The sequence below is a fragment of the Pinus tabuliformis genome, chromosome 9 (assembly GCF_031772625.1).
Source record: "Pinus tabuliformis cultivar Carrire ecotype Pingquan chromosome 9, CPIR1, whole genome shotgun sequence".
In the NCBI taxonomy this organism is placed as follows: Eukaryota; Viridiplantae; Streptophyta; class Pinopsida; order Pinales; family Pinaceae; genus Pinus; species Pinus tabuliformis.
In genome coordinates, this window is record NC_142307.1 from 708,204,396 (window position 1) to 708,228,496 (window position 24,101).

Below are 24,101 nucleotides of genomic sequence, written 5' to 3' on the forward strand. Positions count from 1 at the left end.
TTCATGATTCACGAAATATATGATGGTTCTAACTTTTCGCATGTAAGATTTATTTATGTATCCTATCAAGCTTTGATTCTCCAAATTTTATTAATTTTGAGAGCATGGATTAAACAATCATGTTTTTGGAAATAATATATTAGCGGTCCCTCATTCAGAATACTCTCCTAAAATATGCAATCAATATTACTTTATTTAACCTTCTAAAAGAAATGGGGTTTAACATTGCCTTCTCGGGAAAGGTTTACATTATGTTCATTTCACATTTCATTTTCTCTTTGTTCCTTCATTGAATTGAACACTGCCGCCATGGCCAAGCAGCCTTCTGTCTACTCCTTCGTTGAACGGAACGTTGCCGCTGATGTATCAGACTTGACTTTTGTATTATTCAATATTCAATGTTCATAGTTGGAAGTGGAACATCAATATGGTTTAAAGTTTAAAACATTTATAATTTTATAATTTATTTTCAATGTGCATTGTTAGTAAGTTAGTAGACTAGTAGTTACACTGTACAGTTACAAAATTACATGTATGATGTATGATTATAATTTATATGATAATGATATCAATGATCATGTTTTTTGTTTTAAATTTGTTTCAGTTATATGATTCCTCGATTTATATTTTATATTTGTAAGTTTTTAAGACCCCGACGTCCCCCCATGTTTCTTAAAAATTGGTGGGGAGCTTTTGCATGGGCCACTCCTGCATATCCCCGCTCCCTCACCTCCTCTTCCTCGAAACTTGGTAGAACATTGAGTAAAATTTGTCAAGACATCAGAAGAAACACAGGACCACAAAAAGATATTCTTACAAAGCACATTTCCTCTTCAGTTGTTGTTGTTGTTATTATCTGAAGTTGAGAAAAACACATAGAAACAATATATCAAATATTCACATGCACCCTGATAACATACATTTAAGGTGCTGTCTCGACGCTACTCTTTCATAAAAGAAACAAGATAAAATTTGAATTAGAGATCCCATAATAAGTTTTTTGCTTGGTGGTTGGTAAGGTTAACACAGATTTGTAGAAGCTATATTCATAATTAAAAAAATGAGTCCAAGGTATTTTCAGTTTTTGCAGTTATTTGCAATAGGCAATATATGCGATGGTCCATAACAATGCCAATATAGCACCTTCTCTGTTCAATGTGCTTCAAATATATTCGTACAATTTTTAAGCTTTCATGCTTTCCTCTCTGCCTTGTGCGATGCTTGCCCATGACCGGCACTTCAAATAGGAACGAAGTTCTAAAGTATTAAGCCTCGTGCCAATAAAATTTCTAATGGCGTTCTGCATATTGAAGTGTCTCAAGATTGATAAAAACCAATGGAACAAATGAACATTTACTCTAGCATTGACTTCACATGTTCAAATCACTAATCTAAATTTTCGTGTAGTCTCAGAAGTCTTAGAAGTCTCCTTAGGGACATCATCAATCAATTTCCACACACGTTTGTTTGCACCATTAATCCTTACAGGGGTCTCTGTTGTTGGTTCACCTGTTAAGAAAACATTACACAGTTGAGAGAATTTTCTACTGTGTTTCTAAACTCACGCGTTGATTTAGTATTTAATCATTAAAATGTCAAAAATAACAAAATTTTCTCATAATCAGTCAAATTCAATATCCCTTTCACTAGTTTGTATATAATCATAATTCTTCAGCAGGATGTGTTCTACACTGCACTTGACATGTCAAGCTACTGACACAATATATTTAAAAATCAAATGAGAACTGTTGCTTGACAAAATACTCCAGTGGACAAAACAAATAACTAAATGTAATTGTTATGAAAATCTGCTTTGAAAATCACTGTCAGGATAATATGGCTCAAATATGCTATAGCTCAGCTCCCCACACCCAATGGCTACAACAGAAGCATGAGAAAGAAAGAGAGCTATAATGGTTATTGTGTAAGGCATGCCTACTCAATCAACTATGGGGATGTGACGATCAAGTTGTGCATTACCTTCACAGTGAAGTCTCAACATCATTAGAGAGATACTGCCTGTGCAAACCTCTTAATGGAGACTCTCCTCCAAAAGTGAGTGCCACACAGTAACAACAGACATCACAGAAGGTAGGTTGTTCACATGTTGATGTGACTCTACACCTTGACTAATAGCCAAGGGTACAAAATGGCTAACCTAGCACCTTGAAGCTCCTTATCAAGTTAACGCACAACAGTTGGCAGGTAGGGTTGTGCAAACAAAGCACTATTCCTCCCTTAATTTAGCTAGATTTTTTATGCTTTGACATGTGGCAGTGCCAATAATACAATCATATCATAGAAAAGAAAACACTAGGTAAAGCCTAGTCATTTATGGTGAATAAGATATGAATATTAAATAATGTTGCTATTATTTGCCCCAGTTAAGTGTCCATGTGACCAAAACAAAACGACTGCAGTCAGTCCATGCTCATAAAATACAGATAAACTCTGTATGTCAAACTTGGGCCTAGGAAATATTTCATCAATGGCTCATAATAAAATATGCATGCAATCAGAACAAACACATATATAATCAAAGACCAAAAAGAAATGCTATTATCGAAGGCTGCTTGGGAGCGAGAGCGGAAACGGAAAGTGGGAGTGGGGAGCGACATTTTCAAAAGCTCCCAGGCAGGAGCGATTTTAGGAGCGAAGGTTTGTGGCAAGAGGCTTCTCACAAATAGGAGTGGACTACTAGGGATACATTTGCTCCAATCATCAAGTACACTTCCATTAGACCAATCATGTCTTTAGTTTCAGTTATGGAAAGGAGGATACATCAAATGGATGTGAAGACAACCTCTCTTAATGTGATCATTGAGGAAGAAGTGAAGATAGAGAAACCTCAAGGCTTTGAGGCAAATGGGAAGGAGTCCTATGTTAGTAGGCTTCAGAAGGCCATATATGGACTCAAGTGGGCACCGAGAGCATGGTATTCTAGAATATATGGATATTTGCAGAGTATTGGCTTCGCCAAAAGTGAAACAGGTCCTCATTTATATTATATATTTGGTGGGATTAATCTACTTGTCTTGGTGTTGTTTGTTGTTTGTTATGCTTCTTTCTTATAGTTCATTGTAGAGTGCAAAGCAAATATGTTCACTGAATTTGAGATGAAAGGAATTCACATGATGCATTAGTTCTTGGGTTTGGAGGTTCGACAAAGACCATGCAAAATATTCACTAGCTAGGGTAAGTGAGGCTTTGAGGTAAATGGGAAGAAGTCCTATGTTAGTAGGCTTAAGAAGGCCATATATGTACTCAAGTGGGCACCAAGAGCATGGTATTCTATGATAGATGGATATTTGCAGAGTATGGGCTTCACCAAAAGTGAAAACGATTTTAATTTATATTATATATATGGTGGGACTAATCTACTTGTTTTGGTATTGTATGTTAATGCTTGTTTCTAATAGTTCATTGTAAAGTGCAAAGCAGATATGGTCATTGAATTTGGGATGAAGGACATTCACATGAGGCATTACTTCTTGGGTTTGGAGGTTCGAAACAAACCATGGGAGACATTCATTAGATAGGGTAAGTATAAAGTTGAGATCTTGAAGATGTTTCAGATGGAGGACTATCAACCTATGGCCATGCCCATGATAACTCATCTAAAGAAGGTGATAGTTCTAGATTCAAAGCTAGTGGACCCTACATTACACAAGTAGTTGATAGGTTGTTTGATGTATGTGGTTAATGTTGTTGCACAAACTAGCAGGCTTTGTAAATAGGCAAGAGCTAGAGGGCACAACAACACCCTAGGACAAAGGCCCACTGTCACCACAGCCTATGTCCCCTTCTCTTCTCGGATTTTCACCGATGGGAGGAGTCTCAATATTTCTCACTTGTGATAGATGTATCTATGATAGGCTTGAAGTGAGGGAAGGTGGCTCATTCAATGGAAAGGTTCGATGAAATTGCGAGCTTTGGGAGAAGTTTGTAAGACCTTCCACGAAAAAATCTTTGAAAATAAGGCTGCACGAGACCTAGGGTTAAGATATTTAGTGATATATAAGCTCATCCAAGGTCCAAGTAGACAAGAGCAAAGACTACAATTAAAATACTTCAACAAGTACTAAAGCACAAGCCTTAGAGAAATCCCAAAGTTAAAGTATTAGCTTCTAGGATTCCCACTCGGTGTGAAGGTTAGGGCATCAATTTTATGGAGATTCACCATCAAAACCCTTTGAAAAAACTGGAGGGTGCCTAGAGGAGACACTAAAGGAAGAATCTTGTCCAAGAAAAATTTAAAATCTCCTCCTCTATTGGAATTCGCACCAAGCCCTAGAGAGGCCTCCTTATCCTTAAGGGGACGAAGAAAAAGAGGTGAAAGGAGGTGAAAGAAAGATGATTTATCAATTTAGAAGTGATCACCAAGGATTAAGGCAAGTGCTTAACAATTGGGAGAATTGGAGTCAAATGTTATCTTGATTTGGCAACTTCGCTCTTCAAAGAGACCTAGAAGGAATTTCACTACCCTTAATGGAAGCAGCAACAAAACGACTTCTAGATGTTTATACTTTGATGACACTTTTGATGGAGTTTCAAGGATGCACAGTGCAATTGAACCTCTAGGAACATGCATTCATTCATTATCCGTGAATAACACATGCAAATTTCCCAATAGCTTCAATGTTTAGACAAGATTTCATTAATTAGGGCACATTTAAAACCATGAGATAGCATTCCATGCATTAGACATTAATCAAAGATCAAAATATAGCATTAAATATCAATTACAAGACAATGAAGAATATATCCATCCATCAAAATGCCAAGATGAAGCTTTAAGAGAGATAGCGAAATTTTCCATACATCAAAATGCATCCAAATCATCCAAATTTGTCCAACAATTGCAGGTCCAAAATTCTCAAGTAGAGATATCGAAATCCAAGGGTTGATGTTTTGAATGAGACTAGATCTCATCTGTTTATAGAGAGTTGAGTTCAAAAATGAAAGGACAAAGCCCCTCCTATGCCTAAAATGTCAAGTAACCCACCCATGGTTACAAGCCAACCATGATAGCTCAAAAATTAAATCGAATAAGCCTTCTTAAGCCCACACTAGGATAACATGGAGGCTTAGAAGGGCAACGTTGAGGCCTCGTATGCTAAGGATGAGAGTGAGAACCTAAAAAATGATGAATAAGAGGGGGATGCCCTCCAAATGCTGCGAAATATCAACAAACCCCAATTTGGTCTTCGTGGGCTCCAAATGGATCTCATGGGTCTACAAATGGCTCAAGATCAAGTCAATGCTCCACCAATGAGGGCTAGAAGATGACACATAACCTCTCATGTCTCCCTAGGAAAGACATAACCTCCTCTAGGCCCTGGATCAGCTGCCAAGTGTCGAGTGCAATGTGTAGCCAGTTGGGCAATGTGGTCTAAATGCATCATCATCTTTGTATAATTGGGGCACGAACAAGCAAGTGGTGGTTTTGAAGTAGCCCATGGTGTGGCAATCAGTTCTCTACATGTTTGGAGGCCCCAAGGCTCTCAACGCTCACCCTGTAAATGCCATTGTCATCCTTTGGAGGGCTTGGATCCCGTATAGGGAGCCCAAGTCCAAGATGAAAACCCACTTGCAATCCTGTATAACATCCAATGCGTCTCCTCAGCTTCCAATACAATGATCCATTAGTGCAACTGAGTAAATAAGCTTGCTAATCAAGGGGAAAAGTGGACACTTCATAGTGGCTTTCCCTTCCAAATGGGCTTTGAACATGTATTGGTGTTACCTTCCTCGATAAGAAAGGTTAATGAAGGACCCTATTAGGTTGTTTCAACCTCTAAGGGAATGACATGTCTAGGGTACACCCATCAAATGGCAGGTGTCATGTGAAATAGTGATGGAACGAAGTGCGGGCAAAAGGGGAGGCTCCAAGCCATGTGCCATGGTACAAGGGTAGCTATGATGAGAAAGGCCCATACCTTGGGTGTATGAATCTAGGAGGGAGCAATTGTAGTACATGAGTTACCCCGAACATTGTTTTTCCACCCTTCTTCATATGCATTTCACCTTTTATTGATTTTTCTTCATTTTACTGCTTGAGGCTCAAAGGGATGAGAGCATGATGTGTAAGATATAACAATGATTACCCCCTTAAGGTGGGGCAATTCATTGCCCACCAGGGGTTGGGACAATCATGGGTTCCTCAATGATGCAAAGGGCACTCATAGGGGCCCTAGGAACCAGGGTGATGGCCATAATGATAAGGGGTAGATCTCATGTTTGGCTTTTGCCCACACACTAAATTTTATTGTCCTGGTCATCTTTTGCATTTTGTGGTACATTTCCTGTTATATGTGGCCATATTATGCTTTTTTCTTTTTAGCTGCATCAACCTCTGAGGCATCATTCCAGGCCCAACCCAAGGTGTGGACAAGGGGAGGGGGAGGCTAACAACTTGTGGACCCAATGGACAAATGTGGACCCAGATGGGAAATGTGAAAAGTGCTTGTAATGAACGGAGGGGAGTGAGATATATGGTATTGAGAAGTGGGACCACACAACCACAATCAGGGTTCCCATGTAGTGCCACTCCTAAAGCTAGTAGCCAGTAGAGGAGATCCCAGGGGACTAGGATACAAGATCAACCCCCCAATTGAGCTAAAGGAACAAGAGTACAGTCAAACCATGTTATGTTGAAAGTGTAACTAGTATCGGTCTTCATAATTGTTGATATGATGTAATATTTATGTATTTGTCAAAAGAAAAGAAAAGAAAATCATTTTAAAATCAAAGATAATTATTTTTATAAGCATGGGTTTCATGCTCAATTTATCATGTTTATAGGTTAAAGCACCTATTGAGTGCTTCTAGGTTTGTGTCATGAGTCATAGTCCATATCATCATGTATTAGACCCTTCTTGGGCAATTTATGTCAAGAAAGAAAATTATTTTTATGTCAAAAATGTGTCTTGTCCCTCCACCAAGTCGGCTTCCTCACCCATCAAGTCGGCCTCATGAAGGGAATTCGAGCTCACAAAAGGACTATAAATAAGTGATGTATTTGACCTATTGTGGCATCAATTAAGAAAGAATTTGATCTGCAATCTTAAGTGCAAAAAGAAGTGCAAGAAGGCTAGGGAAGGAAGGCATATACCATTGCAAGAGAAGAAGACTAGCATAGAAGAAAAGGTCCGAAATTTCTTCATTTTCTGTCCACACATGCGAGAGGACTGAGGTAGAAGAGTGAGTTGCAGGGCCAAAGGTGCAGGCCAAAATCACAGAGATAATAAGGAAGGCCGAGACTTTGTTTTGGGGCAGATTCACTTTGACTTGTGTTGACTTTGGATAGTCAAAGGCTTGTGGAATTGGGCATCTTTGTCTTGATTAAGAAAGAGTGGTTGGAAGGCTGACTTGGTGGATGGAGTAGGTCTTGTTGTTGGTCTAATGGCCTTGGTTGTCTCACTTTGAATTTTTTTCTTGAAGAAGAAAAGAATTTTGGCTGGGTTTTTCCCTAGGAGAGTGGTCTTGCCCTGGCCAAGGCCCTATCCCCTGTGTCCTTTTTTGTTTTGATCTTCATGCATTTATATTTTGGTAGTTGCTTGATGAAAAGAAGTTAAAGAAGACATAAAGAAGATAATAGAAGTACATATACATCACAGGTAATTATCAAGATAAGAAAATCTTTCCACCTTTCTGATTTTCTAACATGGTATCAGAGCTAAGGTGAATAAGGGAAAAAGGTAGCTTGAAGATCACTTGCTCTCTAGTAAGGATTCAAGGAGAAGAAGAAAAGTTTTGGGTTTTTGTTTGGAAGATAGAAGGAAGTCTTGAAAAGTTTTGAGGTCTTGGGACCTCCCTTGAAAAATATATTGGAATAGCAAGCAACCCTTTGAAGGTTCAATAGAAGACCTCAAAGAAATTAAGACCTCATCAAGTATACCTATGGAATCATCAAAGAAATCTGAAGTCCTGTACACTTCTTTAGAATGACCTAAGGTCCGAAATTATGAGGCAACCTTGAACGTCATACCAGTACCATTAAACGATCCGAAGTCTTCAGGACAAAGGAACAGTACTAGTTTAAAGGTCCAAAAATTGCACAAGTGATAGTTCAGAAATTGAGTCACATCTTGAAGAAAGTTCATGGGTCCTATAATGGATTGTTTGAAAGAACCAAAAGGCCTTTGAACTCATTTAGATCAGGGACATTAAGCCAGCAAAGAAGTGTCCAAAGTAAGAGAAGAATAACAGTTAGAAGACCTTTAAAGCATCTACAACATACGCTAACCAGAATTTAAAAAGAGCAGCTATCAACCATCTTGACTAGCATCTTATCTTGACACCTTTTTGAAGATAGAAAACCATGAGAACAAGAACTTGTCCTTGGAAAGCAAATAAAGTCATCAAGAGAACAATTCTTTGTATGGAAAGGATAAGGTGAAGTTTTATGGAATTTCTGAAGCTAATAGGAAGTATAAAAGCCCTAACTTAAGGGATCAAGTTTGAAGGCTTCAAGTGACCATAATAGACCTATTTAAATCAGCGAAATAAAAAGATTGAAAAATCTTGATTTGAAGAAATTAAAGATGATCTCTCAAGAGATTTCTAAGGCATCGAAATAAATGCAGAATTGTTGTCCTCAAGTCTGATAAAATTCATCCTAGTTTCTGTGCACATTGGTGAGGGCCGAGATCCTTGGTGAAATAATGACTGAGATATCACAGATATCTCTGTGATAAAGGACTTATGCACTCTAGTTCTTTGTATGAACTATAATCACCCTCAAGTGTGGGCAGAAAATTGGAAGTAGGGACAGAGTTTCTCTTGATACCAGTAAGAAGTTCATTTCAACAATGGAAGTGAAAATACCTTGGACAATGAAATCAAGAAGAAGGCTTTGTAGCAAACTTCCAGTGATCATGAAGGACTAAGGAATGAGAACCAAAGCAGCCCTTGTGCTTTGGAAAGCATGATGATAGGAGGAACTGAAAGGACCCTGAAATATCAATACAGATCAAAACGGAGCCTCCACCTTTTCAAAGATAAGTATTTGTTATTTATTTCTTTCATTACATTGTTGATGATTTCCTCTATATATTTAGCTTTATTTTTGCTACTTGATTACAAATTCCTTTCCCTTATGTTTTCCCTGGAAAGAGGTTTGCAGGTATATTCTAAAGAATGTCTGTAAAAGAAAGGATTATGGCTAAATTCAGAGGGAGCCTTCAAAGGAAAACTTGAATCCTGAAAGAAGCTTTGTTGCAGAGAGAGCCCTTCTAGGTTTGTAAAAGAAGCCACTCAAGAAGGAGCCCTTCTAGGTTTGTAAAAGAAGCTACTCAAGAAGGAGCCTTTCAAGGTTGGTAGCAAAAGCAACTCAAGGTGTGTTTAACATTATAAAACTTGTAGCAATTCTCCATTGGGATTTAAAGGTACGATAATTTGTTTTTAAAATTTCTTTATGTTAATCACTGTCTAATGTTTAGGGTTTTGCTATATTTTCATAAAAATTCTTGTATTGTTAGGATGTTTGATTCTTAGATTAAATCAACTTTTGTAGTACCATATTTTGCTATTTGTTCACCTTCGTAAAACCCTATCTTTTTAGGGTTTGTTGATAGTATCTAGGGTTTATGACAAACCCTCACAGAGGTTGATATAAGAGCCTAGGGCATTGAAGTCAAAACCTAAGTGTAAATGCTTCCACTGATTAAAACCCTAACAAGGTTTAGATTTTGGGATATCTTAGGCTTGGTCCCTTATTGAAACCCTAGATTGATAAAGTTAACTTCATGCTCTTGTACATGTATAGTTTGTTGTGTTGTACTTGTTGATGAGATTTGCAGGTACAAAGTTGTAAATTTGTAAGCCTGCCTCGTGCTTGATGATGAGCATGATGGAAAGAGGGAGCTATAGAAACCCTGATGACATTGAAGTTTACATTGATGATTGAAAGCTGAAGTCGAATTCTATGAAAGGAATGATGTTCCGGAAGGTTGAAGTTCTCTAATGATGTGATGATGCAAAAAGAAGAGCCTGTGTGGCTGGAAGAATAAAATAATTGATGTTGGACACATCTCCCTAGTTGAGAGGGAGCTTGGATATATTTCCTTTGCGAAGGAAAGTGTATATTGTTAAATTATGGTATGTTCTATGCTTATAACTTCTTTTCTTCTTATTAGCCACAAATTAGCAATCACATATACATTAAGTAAAGTGCAAATAATACATTAAACGATCAACAGAAAACAAGCCAAGACAAGAGACACAAGATGTGGCGGCTAGCTAGGGACAAACGCCAATGCAGGGAAACCCTTTGATCAAATCTTCTTTTATCTTCAATAGTTCAACAGAGAGAAATAGTACAAAATCAGAATTCTATAATTTTATATCAGTGGCAGCAAACCCTAGATCAACAAAGTCAAACTTGGTCAAACAAGTTGAAATTGACCTCCAATATGCTTGGTCAATTTCCGGTCAACTAGCCCTTGAACAACCCCAAAAACACAGTCAAACTATTGTTGACTGAAGTCAACCTGCTGCCCAAAACTAGGGCAGTCAACGCTAGTCAAACCTGTGGACGGATTGCCTCGATTTTTGTGCCAAAATCTACGACTTGCCCAGGAGAGGCAGCCACACCAAAACCGCACCCTTGATGAGTCAATGCAGGTCAAAGAGACCTTTAGCAATCCTGCATCCTCCTTTCAACGTCCTCCTTGCCCTAATGCATCTTCCTTCTTCCCATGTGTGAGTTGCTCCTTGTATAACCCAAAGCTAAGGAGAGAGAGAGAAGAATGAGTAAGATGAGATAATGAGAAAATGAATCAACCTCTCTTGTATTTATATGATTCACTAGGCATGTGTGCCACACATTTAACTACTGGCCGACCTTGACAATTTGTCAAGTAAATACAAATAAATTCACATCTCCATAAATACTTGACGAAATCGGATGATCTTTAGATCAATCCTACGCCTCTCGACAAGAGGAATCTAGGAAAAATATCAGTTGCCATAAATGAGGTGACTCACATGGAGTTTGGCCCTAATTGCCAATTTTAACATATATCATCTCTAATTGAGAGGGAGGACATGGTTCTCTACTTCAAGTGTCATGCACCACGCTAAGACTAACAATCGTATGTCTAGTGAAGGCCTTGATGAGAGAATGGTGAAAGGCTTGGTATCTTGGCAGTTAGCCTAGACGATACATAGAACCTTATTAGGGAGGATATCTTGGCCTAGATGGTACCTAGAACCCAGTTAGGGATGGTGCCTTGGCCTAGATGATATCTAGATCCCTGTAAGGGAGGACATCTTGGTGTAGATACCTAGATCCCTGTGAGGGAAGGTATCTTGGTCTAGATGATATGGAGATCCATGTTTAGGGTGGATATCTTGACCTTGATGATGTCTAGATCCCTGAGAGGGTTGGTGTCTTGGCCTAGTTGGTATTGAGATCTCAGTTAAAGTTGATATATTGGCCTAGATGACACCTTAGTCCCTATTGGGATGGTACCTTGGCAGGTAGCCTAGATGGTACCTAGATCCCTTGTTTGTGTTGGTGTCTTGGCCTGGATAATGTTCAGAGCTCTGTTGGAATTGATATATTGGCCTAGATGACACCGGGATCTGTGATAAGTAGGTGTCTTGAATGACACCAGGGTCCCTGATGAGTTAGTGTCTTGGTGATTGATACTTGGATCCCTGACAATGAGTTAGTGTCTTGACGCTTGGATCCTTGAATTAGTATCTTGGCAGGTGTTATCACTCTGATATTTCTTTTGAAGTTAATGAAGGAAGAAAAGTCAAAGGTAACCACAAACCACTTTTGGAGATCAGGACCTAGCCTTCCTGATGCTCAGAGAGGGCTCTCTCTTTATAATTTAACTTCGTTTTAGTTAAGATGATTTTAGGCTAGTTATTGTTTGCACTTGGGTTTTTGGTTTGAATTTGGATGGTGGGATCACTTTACTTAGATGAATAGAGGTTTGTTTTTACCATTGGGCTATGGAGTCGAATGTCAGACAAACAAGACTGGATTCAGTTCTAAAAATAGTGTCTATAGGGCAAGATAGATGAATTACTGCAGATCTCAAAGGCTAAATGGTGAAATGGTTTCAAATCAGATCCAAGGAGAAATTAAGGGTTCCCTAGGCCGAACTCTAGAAGGAATGAAAGAAGCCAACCGGGATGGGAAAACAATTAAGGGTTTTCAAATCCGGGTATCAGAGGAAAACATGTAAATGACTCGCTGTGCAAAACAGAGTGTACTTAAACAAATTCTGAGTGATATCTCCAGTTAATTCATTCAAATTTAGAACACATTTAAGATTATGAAATAGATAAGAAGGTAACATGATCAAACAAAGAAGATACTTCACTGCAAATAGCTCATCTCATGAATCATATAGTGAAATGCTTTTATTACTTGCTCCAGTTTGTTGACTTGAAAGTGGTACAATCACCCTTAGGTTTTAAGATCAAAATAACTCTACAAATGTAAAATAATCCACCCTAATACTTCGAATTATTTAGTATTTATACAAAAGGATTTACAAAATATCTCAAACTGCATTGAAAACTAATCTAGGAAAAAGAAATATCTTCATGCAAGAAGATAGAGACAGCGATTGAACTGCTGCTTGCTGTCCCTGTTATTTAGGTTCTGCTGGCTTTGCTCTTTGATCTTTTGCCCTTTAAGCTGGTTGGTTGTTTGGTCTTCACGTTGGATGTTCTGTTTTACTTTAACCTTTCATCTGATACACTTTAACCTTGCTGACCTGTCAATATCCTTTTACTTTGTTGTTTTACTTTTTACTGTACATTTATATTTTTACTGTGTATTTACTACAGTAAATCATTGAGTTTTTCCCATCTTTCCTCATCTGGTAATTGGATATTGAGCATCTTTCTGTATATTTCATCTGCCTTTGTATATTTGGCAAAAGTTGGCTTATTAATAAACAGGTGTTTTACCTCATGTTGGAGGTAAAACAAGTTTTCAAAAGTTTGATACAACACTTTGCCTGTTGGTAAGCCCTTCATGGATGAAGTGATTACCTGTTCTCTGGCCACTTCCCTGATCTTCTTATTATAATCCTCATGTGTCATTAACTTATCATTTATTACTAAGGGATTAGGTAATCCCTTTTCCTTCAAAAGTTCAAACTTAACCATGAACCTGTCAACGGCTAGTTGCATGGTTTGACACTTATCCTCCAAGTTCAACATCAAATTCCTCTTAGTGAGGACTTTTCTAACTTCCAAAATTGTACCTATCCTATCAGGTATCTCAAGTTCTTGCAGCTCATACTTATTCTTGGAGTTGAGGAAGTGGATGATTCTTGAAGCTTCCTCTGGCATATCTCCAAGTTCTTCCTTGACTCTCTGAATGGCTTCTGTGGCCTGCTTTATCAAATCAATTTGTTTAAAAATAACCTGAATGGATGGCCAAATATCATTGACAGAGTTAATGATATTGGCCCACAGTTGCTCCTTAGCCTTACCTATAGGTTCATTGAGTGTCAGTTCTTTCTCCAAGCTTTTTTTTCTTTCATTCATCCTTGTAGCCTTTTGTTGTTCTTCTTTATGCATGATCTGGGCAAGTCTGCAATCTGTCTCCAGGCTGGTGACTTTCTCCTTCAGTCTGTTCATCTCAGTGGTCTGAATGGACATTTCTTCCATTGCTTTGACCAGCCTGTTTGCTTCATCACTTGTGGAGGTTGTTGCTGTTGATCTTGTTGCTGATGCAGTTGGTGCAGATGTCGATAACGCAGTGGCCATTGGAGCAGTGGTCACTGTTGGAATGACAGTTGCAGGAGCATTATCAATACTAGCTTGTTTGAGCTGAATCAAGCTATCTAACTCTTTTTCCATCTCCTTTAACTGGTCATTCAACTGCAACACTAAGTCCATCATTTCCTCATGATTGGTCTGGCTTTCTAGAACTTCCTTTGTTTGTGGGTGCTGCAAATGAGGCAACTTGAGCTGTTTCTTGAGGGTTGCTATGTCCTCATTCTTCTTTTTGATCAGTTTCTCTGTGGCCTTAATATCACCTGGGTCATGGCCCAGTTCAATAACCAAGTCCTCCAAGGACTTTATCCTGGTGTCTTTAGCCTGTGAAGAGGCCTTCTCCAATTTGTATTGAGTTGTTACATTGTCCAATGAATCTTGCAGCTTGTAAGTAGCCATGGTCTTTGTTGTGAGGGTGGAGTAGATCATTTCTCCAGCTTGCTTGTGAAACTCTATCTGATCAATGGGATGAACATCCCTGGCCAAGACCTCAAAATTAGTTTTCTTGTAATCTACTGAGGTCTTTGGTTGTTGTACAGTGGACTGCAAAAATGAGACCTGCATTTTTCCTTCTTTGATGTCAAAGGCTGACATCAGTCTGGTCTAGTTTGGTGGTGTAAGCTTGAGGTACTTGGCATATGTTTCTGCTTTCAATTTTTCATTCCTCATCTTTATCTCTTTGAATCTGTCTTTGATATCCTTTTCCTTGTCAGTTGGCCTGACATAGGAAGAAATCTCCATACTCTGTTGTCTATCCATCATCTGTGTGTTGGAGGTTGATGGTTGTTGTGTTTCCTCTGATGCAGCTGCTTCTTTACTTCTCTGCCCCATTGCCTCAGTGTTAGTTATTTCCTCTAATGCAATGTTCTCCTCCTATTCAGACACAGGATTCAACTTGGGCCTTTTGCTTGGCTCAAACAGCTCATCAGTAGTCTCCATGGCAGAGCTAGATGCCTCCTCCCTGTTCCTCTTAGGATTCTTCTCTTCATTGGCTGGGGTCTGTATGATAGGAGGAATGTTCATTGGCTCCCCTTGTTCTAGAACCTACAGGAAAGAGTTGTGATCAAATTGTCTTTCCAAATCAACGAGTGTGTTCTCTACATCCACAACAGAGTGTGTTCTCTACATCCACAACAGTGTTGTCCATATCAATCAAGGTGTTCTCCACCCACTCATCCTAGTTAGAAAACTGTTCAATGTCAGGCCTTAGGTGGTGGATGTATGCTCCCAACTTGACCCTAACTTTGAGCTTGTTTATGACCCCATGAGGGTCATAGTGCCAGATGAAACTATTTTTGAATTTCATTTGTTGAAGTAACCTGTCGGCCTCTGGTCCAGCCTCTCTGTTGTTTCAAATGAATGGGCCCATTTGGTTTTTCACTTTGAATTGGGTTTTCTTTCTATAAGCTAGGAAGTGGACCTCATCAAAGTTGATGATTCTCTGAAGTATTCAAGAGCAAATATCCTCAAAGGTAGGTATTTGGGCAACTTATAGGGGGCTAGCTCAAAGCCATAAATTTTGATCTCAGTGTGGTGTTGGTAGAAGTACCAAACTCCCACCTTGTTGTTCTTGGCCAGTTGCAGTACTCTCTTGATCTCTGGGTTGATTCTAGGCTGAGTCTTAGAAGTCAGCATGTTCATGACTGGGTACACAAAAGAGTCTATGAAGTCTTTGTAGGTGAATGTTGTGGAAAACTTTTGGACCAAGGGTGTCCAGTAGATGACTGATCTCTCTTTTCCCTTGGTGTCCAATTTATGGATCCTCACAGGGAACTTGTATGTCTGGTAATACAAAAACATATAAAACAACACTGAAGTGTATTTGAAAACTCTTTCAGTGGGCAGTCTGATGAATTGTTCATGCATTCTGTCTACAATGAACTGAGCATAATCAGACATAATAGTAGGAGGCTTGCCTAGAGTGAAAATGGACATGAAAGCCATGATGACCTCATCCACATGCTCATCTGATGTGTACCCTAGGATGCATGAGAGCATGTTGTTATGCGCCTGCCAGTGTCTGAAAAAATAGTGGCAGCATTGGGTGGAGTGTCTGTAGGAGTATGGCATTCCTCAATGATGAAATTTTGGAAAATTTGTTTGATTTTGACTGGGTCTAGCGTGATGTACAGGTCCAATAGGTTTCTAATGGACAAAGGGGTCAGATTAAGACTAGGTTGGATTTGTAGCATCTGGTTGATGGATTCAGAAATAATGGTGAATCATAACTCATGGTTTGGTGCCACAATAGCCATTTGGCTTGGAATATAACAGGCATGACAAAAAAATACAATGTCTGGGAATGGGTGAACTTCTGGGAATGTATACTTGGGTAAATTAGATTCCCAAAAGTTGATGTCATCAGCATGGTTTAGGAACCTATCCTTACTCTAACAGTGGATTTTCAAAAGGTGGCCTGGAGTAGCAATGTCTTTAATTTGGAAATCCATGTCTGCTAGGGCCAAATGGTCAATGTCCAGGTGAGGGGTTGATACAGGTCTGACATTCAAGTAAGTCTGGGCAGCCATCTTTGTGATAAATGTGGAAATTGGGCTTATACAGCTTGTGGAAATGAAGTCTTGACCACTCTAGTATAGGGATAAGGTAATGGCAATTTGCAAGATAGGGGTTTTGGTATTTGGGGGGAAATACTCTCAATTTAAGGAAAATTAATTAAATTCAATTACTTTAATGTTTGAATTTACTGTATACTTTTGAATTTGAGAGGGTTCCCTGTGGTTTGTTGTCAAATACATGGAGTTTGAGGTTCAGACTGCAAATTGGTTTTGATGGCGGCTACAGAGGATTTTGTGGCTTCAGTCGCACACTGGAGGGTTGAACTGGGCTTCTGGAGTGTGTTCAGGAGGCAATTGGTGGTCAGAACTGGTTGCAGAAGCTCGAGGGGCGCAGGAAAGCTTAGGACGCTTTCGCAAAGCAAATGAGCGAAAAGGGTGAAACTGGGGGTCTGCGGGCTTTTAACCAGGAACAGTTAGAAATTGGCGCGAGATTAAATTAGTGAACAGTGAGCGGTTTTTGCTTTCGGCGGGGAGGTGGTTTCGGGGGCCATCGCACTGCTTTTGAGCGATGGGTGGTTTTTTCCCGAGAGCACGCGACTTAACGTGGTGCCGCCACGTAACCCAAGGGGGCCCGAGCAATACCGCCCATATCGCGTGCTCTCGGGCCGGTAAAGGTCGGGAGATGAATGGGCGCGATATGGGCGAGGGTTGTAGGATCTGGGGGTGCCATCGCGTGGCAGAGTTGCGCGGAGGGAAATGGGGACAGATATTAGCGGGGCCCAGGGATTTAATTACAAGGATTTTGTAATTATTTAATGGATAAGTCGGGATTAAACATAATGCGGGTTAAATAAAATGCATGGGTTTATGGAATTAAACTGTGGAGGGGTTTATTTAACTGCACCGGGGGGGTGGGTTAAAATCGGGTAAAAAGCGAATTTGCGGGGTTAGATGGGTTTGGCAAAGGTTTAACTTTATAAAGTGGATGGGGGAATAATAGTTAGGATAAGAGGTTTTAGTGGGTTTTTTTGGGGTTTTTAGGAAAATTAATCAAGGGAAAGCGATTTTTTTCATGGGAATGGGTTTCACACTAGGGAAAAGGGGTTTTGGGTTGGGAAATGACTTTTGGCGAGTAATTTGCTAGGGAAAAGTGTGAAACCAAGCGATAAGGGTCAAAAATGAAGGGAAAATAGTATTTTCATAAGAAATGAAGAGGTAAAAGGGGAAATTAGTAAGTATTTAGTGGGGGGTGAAATGAAATGAGGGGAAGTTAGCAAAATGAACTTGTGAACATCCTTTTGCTTTCATAACTACTCATGCACACTGAAACATGTGATTAAACATGATAAGTGTGCTTTTGTTTCAATGAACTTTGTACTTTCTGCAACCTTTCTTCTACTTACCCTTTTACTCACCCTAACATTTTTTCTTTACTTTATTGGGTGCACTTAAGCTAGCAAACCCTTTTCTTTCCTTTTTCTTTTATGAAACAAACTATCTACTTCTAACCTTATATCTTCCAAGGGCTCAAATTAAACTGATGAGCTCCTTTTATTTCTCTACCTATCTACTGATCTGCCAAGATTAAACTGTTTGGCTAGATCTTTATTCTCTAACTATAAATAGGAAATTTAAAGCATGAAGTAGTCAAGATTAAACAGTTTGACTATCATGGGTTGTGGCATGTATGACAAACTGCACACAACCATTATTTTAGACAGTAAAGTAAAGAGTAGTGGCACTTGGACTTGCACACTTTCATGATCTGTTTTTGTTTGGGGTTCATATTTTCACTTTTTTTTTTATCTTTTCTTATTCTTTTTGTCCTTTGATATTTCTTTTAAGACATGCCCTCTTCACATTTTTTAATTTTAATGTGGAAAACATTTGCAGAAAGCAAAGGTATGTACAATATTACAAGACTTAACCATAGTCGATTCAAAATTATGAATCCTATCACTATAGGACTCTAACAGCAGGTAGCCTAGATGACACTTGGATCCTTGAATTAGTGTCTTGGTAGGACACTTAGATCCTTGAATTAGTGTCTTGGCAGGTAGCCTAGATGACACTTGGATCTTTGATGAGTTGAGTTGGAACCTTGGTAGGTAGCCTAGATGGTACCTTGATGAGTTGATACCTTGGTAGTTTTGACCTAGATGGTATCTAGCATTGTATATGTTGTTGTACTCTTATTAGAACATTTCAATTTGAGATCAACCTTGTACCAATTGAACAATTATGAATACCTCCCTAGTTAAGAGGGAGTGTTGAAAGTGTAACTAGTATCAATCTTCATGATTGTTGACATGATGTAATATTTATGTATTTGTCAAAAGAAAAGAAAATAAAATCATTGTAAAAATCAAAGAAAAATATTTTATAAGCATGGATTTCATGCCCAATTTATCATGTTTATAGGTTAAAGCACTCATTTAGTGCTTCTAGGTTTGTGTCATGAGTCATAGTCCTTGTCATCATGTATTAGACACTTCTTGGGCAATTAATGTCAAGAAAGAAAAATATTTTTATGTCAAAAATGTGTCTTGTCCCTCCACCAAGTCAACTTCCTCACCCATCAAGTCGGCCTCATGAAGGGAACTCGACCTCACAAAAGGACTATAAATAAGTGATGTATTCGACCTATTGTGGCATCAATTAAGCAAGAATTCAATTTGCAATCTTAAGTGCAAAAAGAAGTGAAAGAAGGCTAGGTAAAAGAAGGCATATACCATTGCGAGAGAAGAAGAAAACTAGCATAGAAGAAAAGGTCTGAAATTTTTTCATTTTCTGCCCACATGTGCAAGAGGACTAAGGTACAAAAGTGAGTTGCAGGGCCGAAGGTGGAGGCCAAAATTGTAGAGATAAGGAGGAAGGCCGAGACTTTGTTTTGGGGCAAATTCACTTTGAATTGTTTTGACTTTGGATGGTCAAAGGCTTGTAGAATTGGGCATCTTTGTCTTGATTAAGAAAGAGTGGTTGGAAGGTTGGCTTGGTGGATGGACTAGGTCTTGTTGCTGGTCTAATGGTCTTGGTTGTCTCACTTTGAATTGGTTCTTGAAGAAGAAAAGAATTTTGGTTGGGTTTTCCCCTAGGAGAGGGGTTTTGCCTTGGCCGAGATCCTATCCCCTGTGGCCTTTATTGTTTTGATCTTCATGCATTTATGTTTTGGTAGTTGCTTGATGAAAAGAAGTTAAAGAAGACATAAAGAAGATAATAAAAGTACATATACATCACAAGTAATTATCAAGATAAGAAAATCTTTCTGCCTTTTTTATTTTCTAACATGTTCTTTCCTCCAACTTCCCCCACTATTACATGCCCAAGCATGCCCAAGAAAAGCAAGCACAAATACCCAATAACAGAATGAAAAACCAAGGTTGGATGGCCCACCTTCAAACATACGATCATGATAGATGAGCAAGGGCTCACAATGGCTAGCTGAAATGATCGAGAACGATAGCACATCAAACTATCAGGTGGCTACAAGGGGTTGTTCGTTGTTGGCTAAATACAAGACTAGGAGAAAATCCCCCCTATAGGGGTCACCCACTAGTGGTGGGTAACATCTGGCTCTAACTGGGACATGAGCTCTCAATAGAGTGTATGAACCATGTACTCGAACAGGGAGGTCATGAGAACACCAACAATCTCTTGGGACCACAGATTTGTTAAATGCACATCACAGACAAAGTAAACAGGGGCAGCATGTTTTGATGGTGTCCTTTGGTCGCCCATGCTTTTGTTAGCCAATAAAACCAAACAAGAAATAAAATATATTCTAAAATGCAAGTTTAATCTAAATACACCTAATCTAGCATGATAACATAGTATGATATTAAATCCTAATGCAAAAATCAATATGCAATGATTCCTAATCTAACATGCATATGGTATAATGTCAAGTGCCTTAAGGGAAGTACTCCTTGAGGAGTTTCCCATTTACAGGAAGGGGAATGGACTCTCCACTAAGAGTTTCCAAATGATAGGAGTTTATACCAGCTATATCAGATATCCTATAGGGACCTACCCATAGATTGTCCAACTTCTTATGCATATCAGGCTTTTCTCTTCTTTTATCCCATAGAAGAACTAAGCTTCCTGGCCCAAAGGCTTTATTCTTGACATGTCTATCAAAGACAGTCATCATCTTCTCATGGTTGTGGCCAAGTTGGTCAAGGGCTTTCCTTTTAACTTCATCAACCTCGATGAGTTGGTCAATTTGGGCCTGTATGGCATCTTGTTGATCAGGAAAAACCTTTAAGCACTCAAGGGCAGGAAACTGGAGTTGGATAGGCAACTTAGCTTTTGCCCCGTAGACTAAATGAAACAAGTTGTATCTAGTCGAGGCCTTTACAGTGGTATGGTCGACCCACAAGGCATACTTGATTTTGCTATCCCAATTTGGCTTGTTTTCACCCATCATTCGTTTGATTATCTTTATGAGATTCCCATTTCCTTGAGGATAATAGTTAGACGAGTAAGACAAGATTATTCCATATTTATTACATAGGGATGTCAGAGCCATAGAATCGAATGCTTTTGCGTTACCAGTTACAATTTTGGCCAGGACACCAAACCTAGTAATAATTCTTTCCTCAAGGAAATCCATGACTACTTGATCGGTTGCCTTCTTTGTGGGTATGGCTTCCACCCATTTGGTGAAGTAATCGGTGGCAGTGAGGATCCATTTATGCCCATTGCTTGAATTATCCTTGAATTTGTCGATGAAATCAAGGCCCCATTGTTGAAAGGGTGCATCCACAATGACGTTCTTTAGGGGCATAGTGGTAAGTCATTGCTTACCAGCAAATAATTGGCACGGTTGGCATCATTTGATAAAATTCAAAGTATCAGCAAAGATGGATGGCCAATAATATCCTGCCCTTAGTATTTTGTGTGCAGTAGTTTTGGCAGCATAATGTCCTCCACAGAATATAGCATAAAACTCCTTTATTAGGTTTTTGGATTCCTCTTTACTTACACATCAGAGAACCACTCTATTTGGGCTCATCCAACCAAGGCCTTCTTGAGTCAAGTAATACTTGGTTGCGCTTAATCTAAGAGCTCTTCTCTTGTGATCAACCAATTGAGGAAGGGTAGATAAGTTACACAAGTAGTAGATGATATCGCAACACCATTCATCATCCTCAAGTTCAATGGAGGTGGCACACACTCGCTCTTTCTCTCCTTCTATTACCTTCAGTCTGTTGAGATGTGTAACTAGGTTCGGTCTTCATAAATATGAAATGTACTTTTGATTCTTGTATATTGTAAAAAGAAAAAAAAATATTATTGTTATTTTTGTAGCATGGGTTTCATGCTCAAGGTCATTTTATTTAGAGGTCAAGCACCCATTGAGTGTTTCTAGGGTTTTTCCTAGTGTCAAGAAGTCAATAGAGTCATTGTCATATGAAGAAGACCCCATTGGGCACATTGTAACATATCAAAAGAGTTATTTTTTTATTTAAAAGTGTCAAAATACCCTCCAAGGCCAAGGCCAAGTCAGCCTGGAAGCTAAGAAGTCAGCGTCATTAGGGCATGTCGTCCTCCTTGGAAGCCTATATATAGGAGGGAACTCGACCTCCTATGGACACTCACTCACTTCTCATCATCTAAGCAAAGGAGAAGCAAAAGAAAGGCAAGCGAAGAAGGATAGAAGGACGAAGGACAAATTTCTTGGGTTATTTCTCTCTCTCTCTCACACGTGCAAAAGGAAGGCTAGGGTTTTGCACCTGCAAGGTCGAAGTTTTGGAAGTTGCAGAAAGAAGGTCAAAGAAGGGACTCTTAGGTCACCTACAAGCCCTAGAAGGAGAAGGAACCCAAGCGAAGGTCAAAGGAAGCCTTGGAAGCCCTGAAATTGCTCACACGTGTGGAAGTAGTAACTGTTGCAGGGGCCCAAAAAAAATTCAAACCTGCAGTGGAGGCCGGAATTCTGTAGTTGGGGCTCAAAGTTGTGTAGCTGGAAGAGATTTGACAGGGTTTGACTTAGATAGAAGAAGCACATCATCAAGAAGGTCTGGTTTGGTCTTGGAAGGGTTTTGGTCTTGGTCTAGAGGTCTTGGAATTCGTCATTTGAAGAATCTATAAGAAGAGGAGATTTGTGGGTTTTCCTCTCAAGTGGAGAGATATTGGCCCTAGCTTTCAGCATACATCCTGTGTTCTTGTGTATTGTTGATCATCTTGTTTTGGTAGTTGTTTGACGATAAGAACAACATAATAATAAGAGAAAAAACTAAGCATAAAAAATAAAAATACGTCACAAGCAGTTATCAAGTTTAAGAGAAATCGTCCTTATTGTAGACCTATAGATTTCTCAACATGGTCTCAGAGCTAAGATTGACTAAGGGCATGATGAAGATCACTACATCATTGAAGAAGTCATTGAAGCAATTTTCTATAATGGCAAGTCATCTCAAGCAAGGCATCAAATCATTTTGGAATCTCCTATTGTCTATCAAGAATCGTATGACCAAGACTTCTACAAAGGACAAAGGGTTATTCTCAACACTTACAGGTACATTTGAAGATGAAAATATATGGGTAATCGACAATGGAGCATCCAGACATATGATAGGAGAGCACAAACAACTAAAGACCTTATCAAGAGGAAAATCTTCCTACTCTGTTGAACTTGGTGACAAGAAGAGCTATCTTGTAAGAGGAATTGGATCAACCTCGTTGGAGCTAGAGAATGGAGAAAACATTCATCTCAACAAAACTCTAGTCGTTCCAGATTTGCAAAAGAATTTACTTTCTATTTAATGTTTAGAAGATAAGGGAGATAGAGTCACTTTCATAGATGGAAAAGTTGTGGTATGGGACAAAGACTCTAGCATCAACAATGCAAAAGTCATTGGGATTCGTGAAGGAAGACTCTACAGGTTGTTGACACCTCTCTCTCAAGCATTGGTTCACATTGAAGTAAGTCCATGTGAACTTTGGCATCGAAGGTTTGGACACCTTCACTACAAAATCTTACCAACTCTAAATTCAATGGTGAATGGCATCCCTGAACTCAAAGAGGATCATGAAGGAGTGTGCAAGGAATGTGCATTAGGGGAAAATGTTATGAAACCATTTGGAAGCAGTGCTTCAAGGTCAAAAGAAATCCTAGATCCCATTCACTATAATGTTTGTGGTCCTATGTCTACAAAGTCTCTTGCAGGTCATCTATATTATTTAACATTCATTGATGACCACTCGAGGAAAACTTGGATCTATTTGCTAAAGTCCAAGGATGAAGTATTCGAATAATTTCAAGAATTCAAAGCGAAGGTGGAAAATCTTACAGAAAGAAGGATAAAGATACTAAGATCTAATAATGGAGGAGAATACACTCGAAAGGAGCTCATAGCTTTCTGTAAGGAGGCTAGAATTAAGAGGGAGTTGATAGTTCCTTATAATTCAAAGCAAAATGGAGTAGCAGAACAAAAGAATCAATGGATTGAGGAAATTGTTAGCGCCATGTTATATGATCAAAGACTTGCCTAAATTTCTGTGGGGTGAAGCAACAAAAACTGTTGTCTACATTCAAAACCGAAGTCCTCACAAATCACTAGACAATATGACTCCTGAGAAGCATTCATTGGGAAGAAACCAAGTGTAGACCATCTTCGAATATTTGGTTGTCCTGTCTACATTCACATCCTGAAACATAAGAGAAAGAAGTTGGATCCTACAAGTGTAAAGGGAACATTTGTTGGCTATAGTAACACTTCAAAGGCATATAGGATCTACATAAAGGAATGACACCGAATAGAAGTAAGACGAGATGTGATCTTTGATGAAAGTATTGCATTGAAGAAATCAAAGGACCTTCTAATTGACTTT

The 24,101-nt window shown here is 39.0% G+C and overlaps 1 protein-coding gene across 1 annotated transcript in view; it reads right to left on the minus strand.

Annotated features, from left to right (window-relative positions):
• Window positions 1-968: 968 nt before the first annotated feature.
• The window catches only part of LOC149150657 (uncharacterized), a 95,284-nt gene continuing 72,151 nt past the window's right edge, over window positions 969-24,101 (minus strand). The window contains exon 3 of the mRNA XM_089440982.1: window positions 969-1,509. Coding sequence (XP_089297108.1) covers window positions 1,379-1,509 — 131 coding nt within the window. The 3' untranslated portion in view covers window positions 969-1,378. The remainder of the gene's footprint in view (window positions 1,510-24,101) is intronic.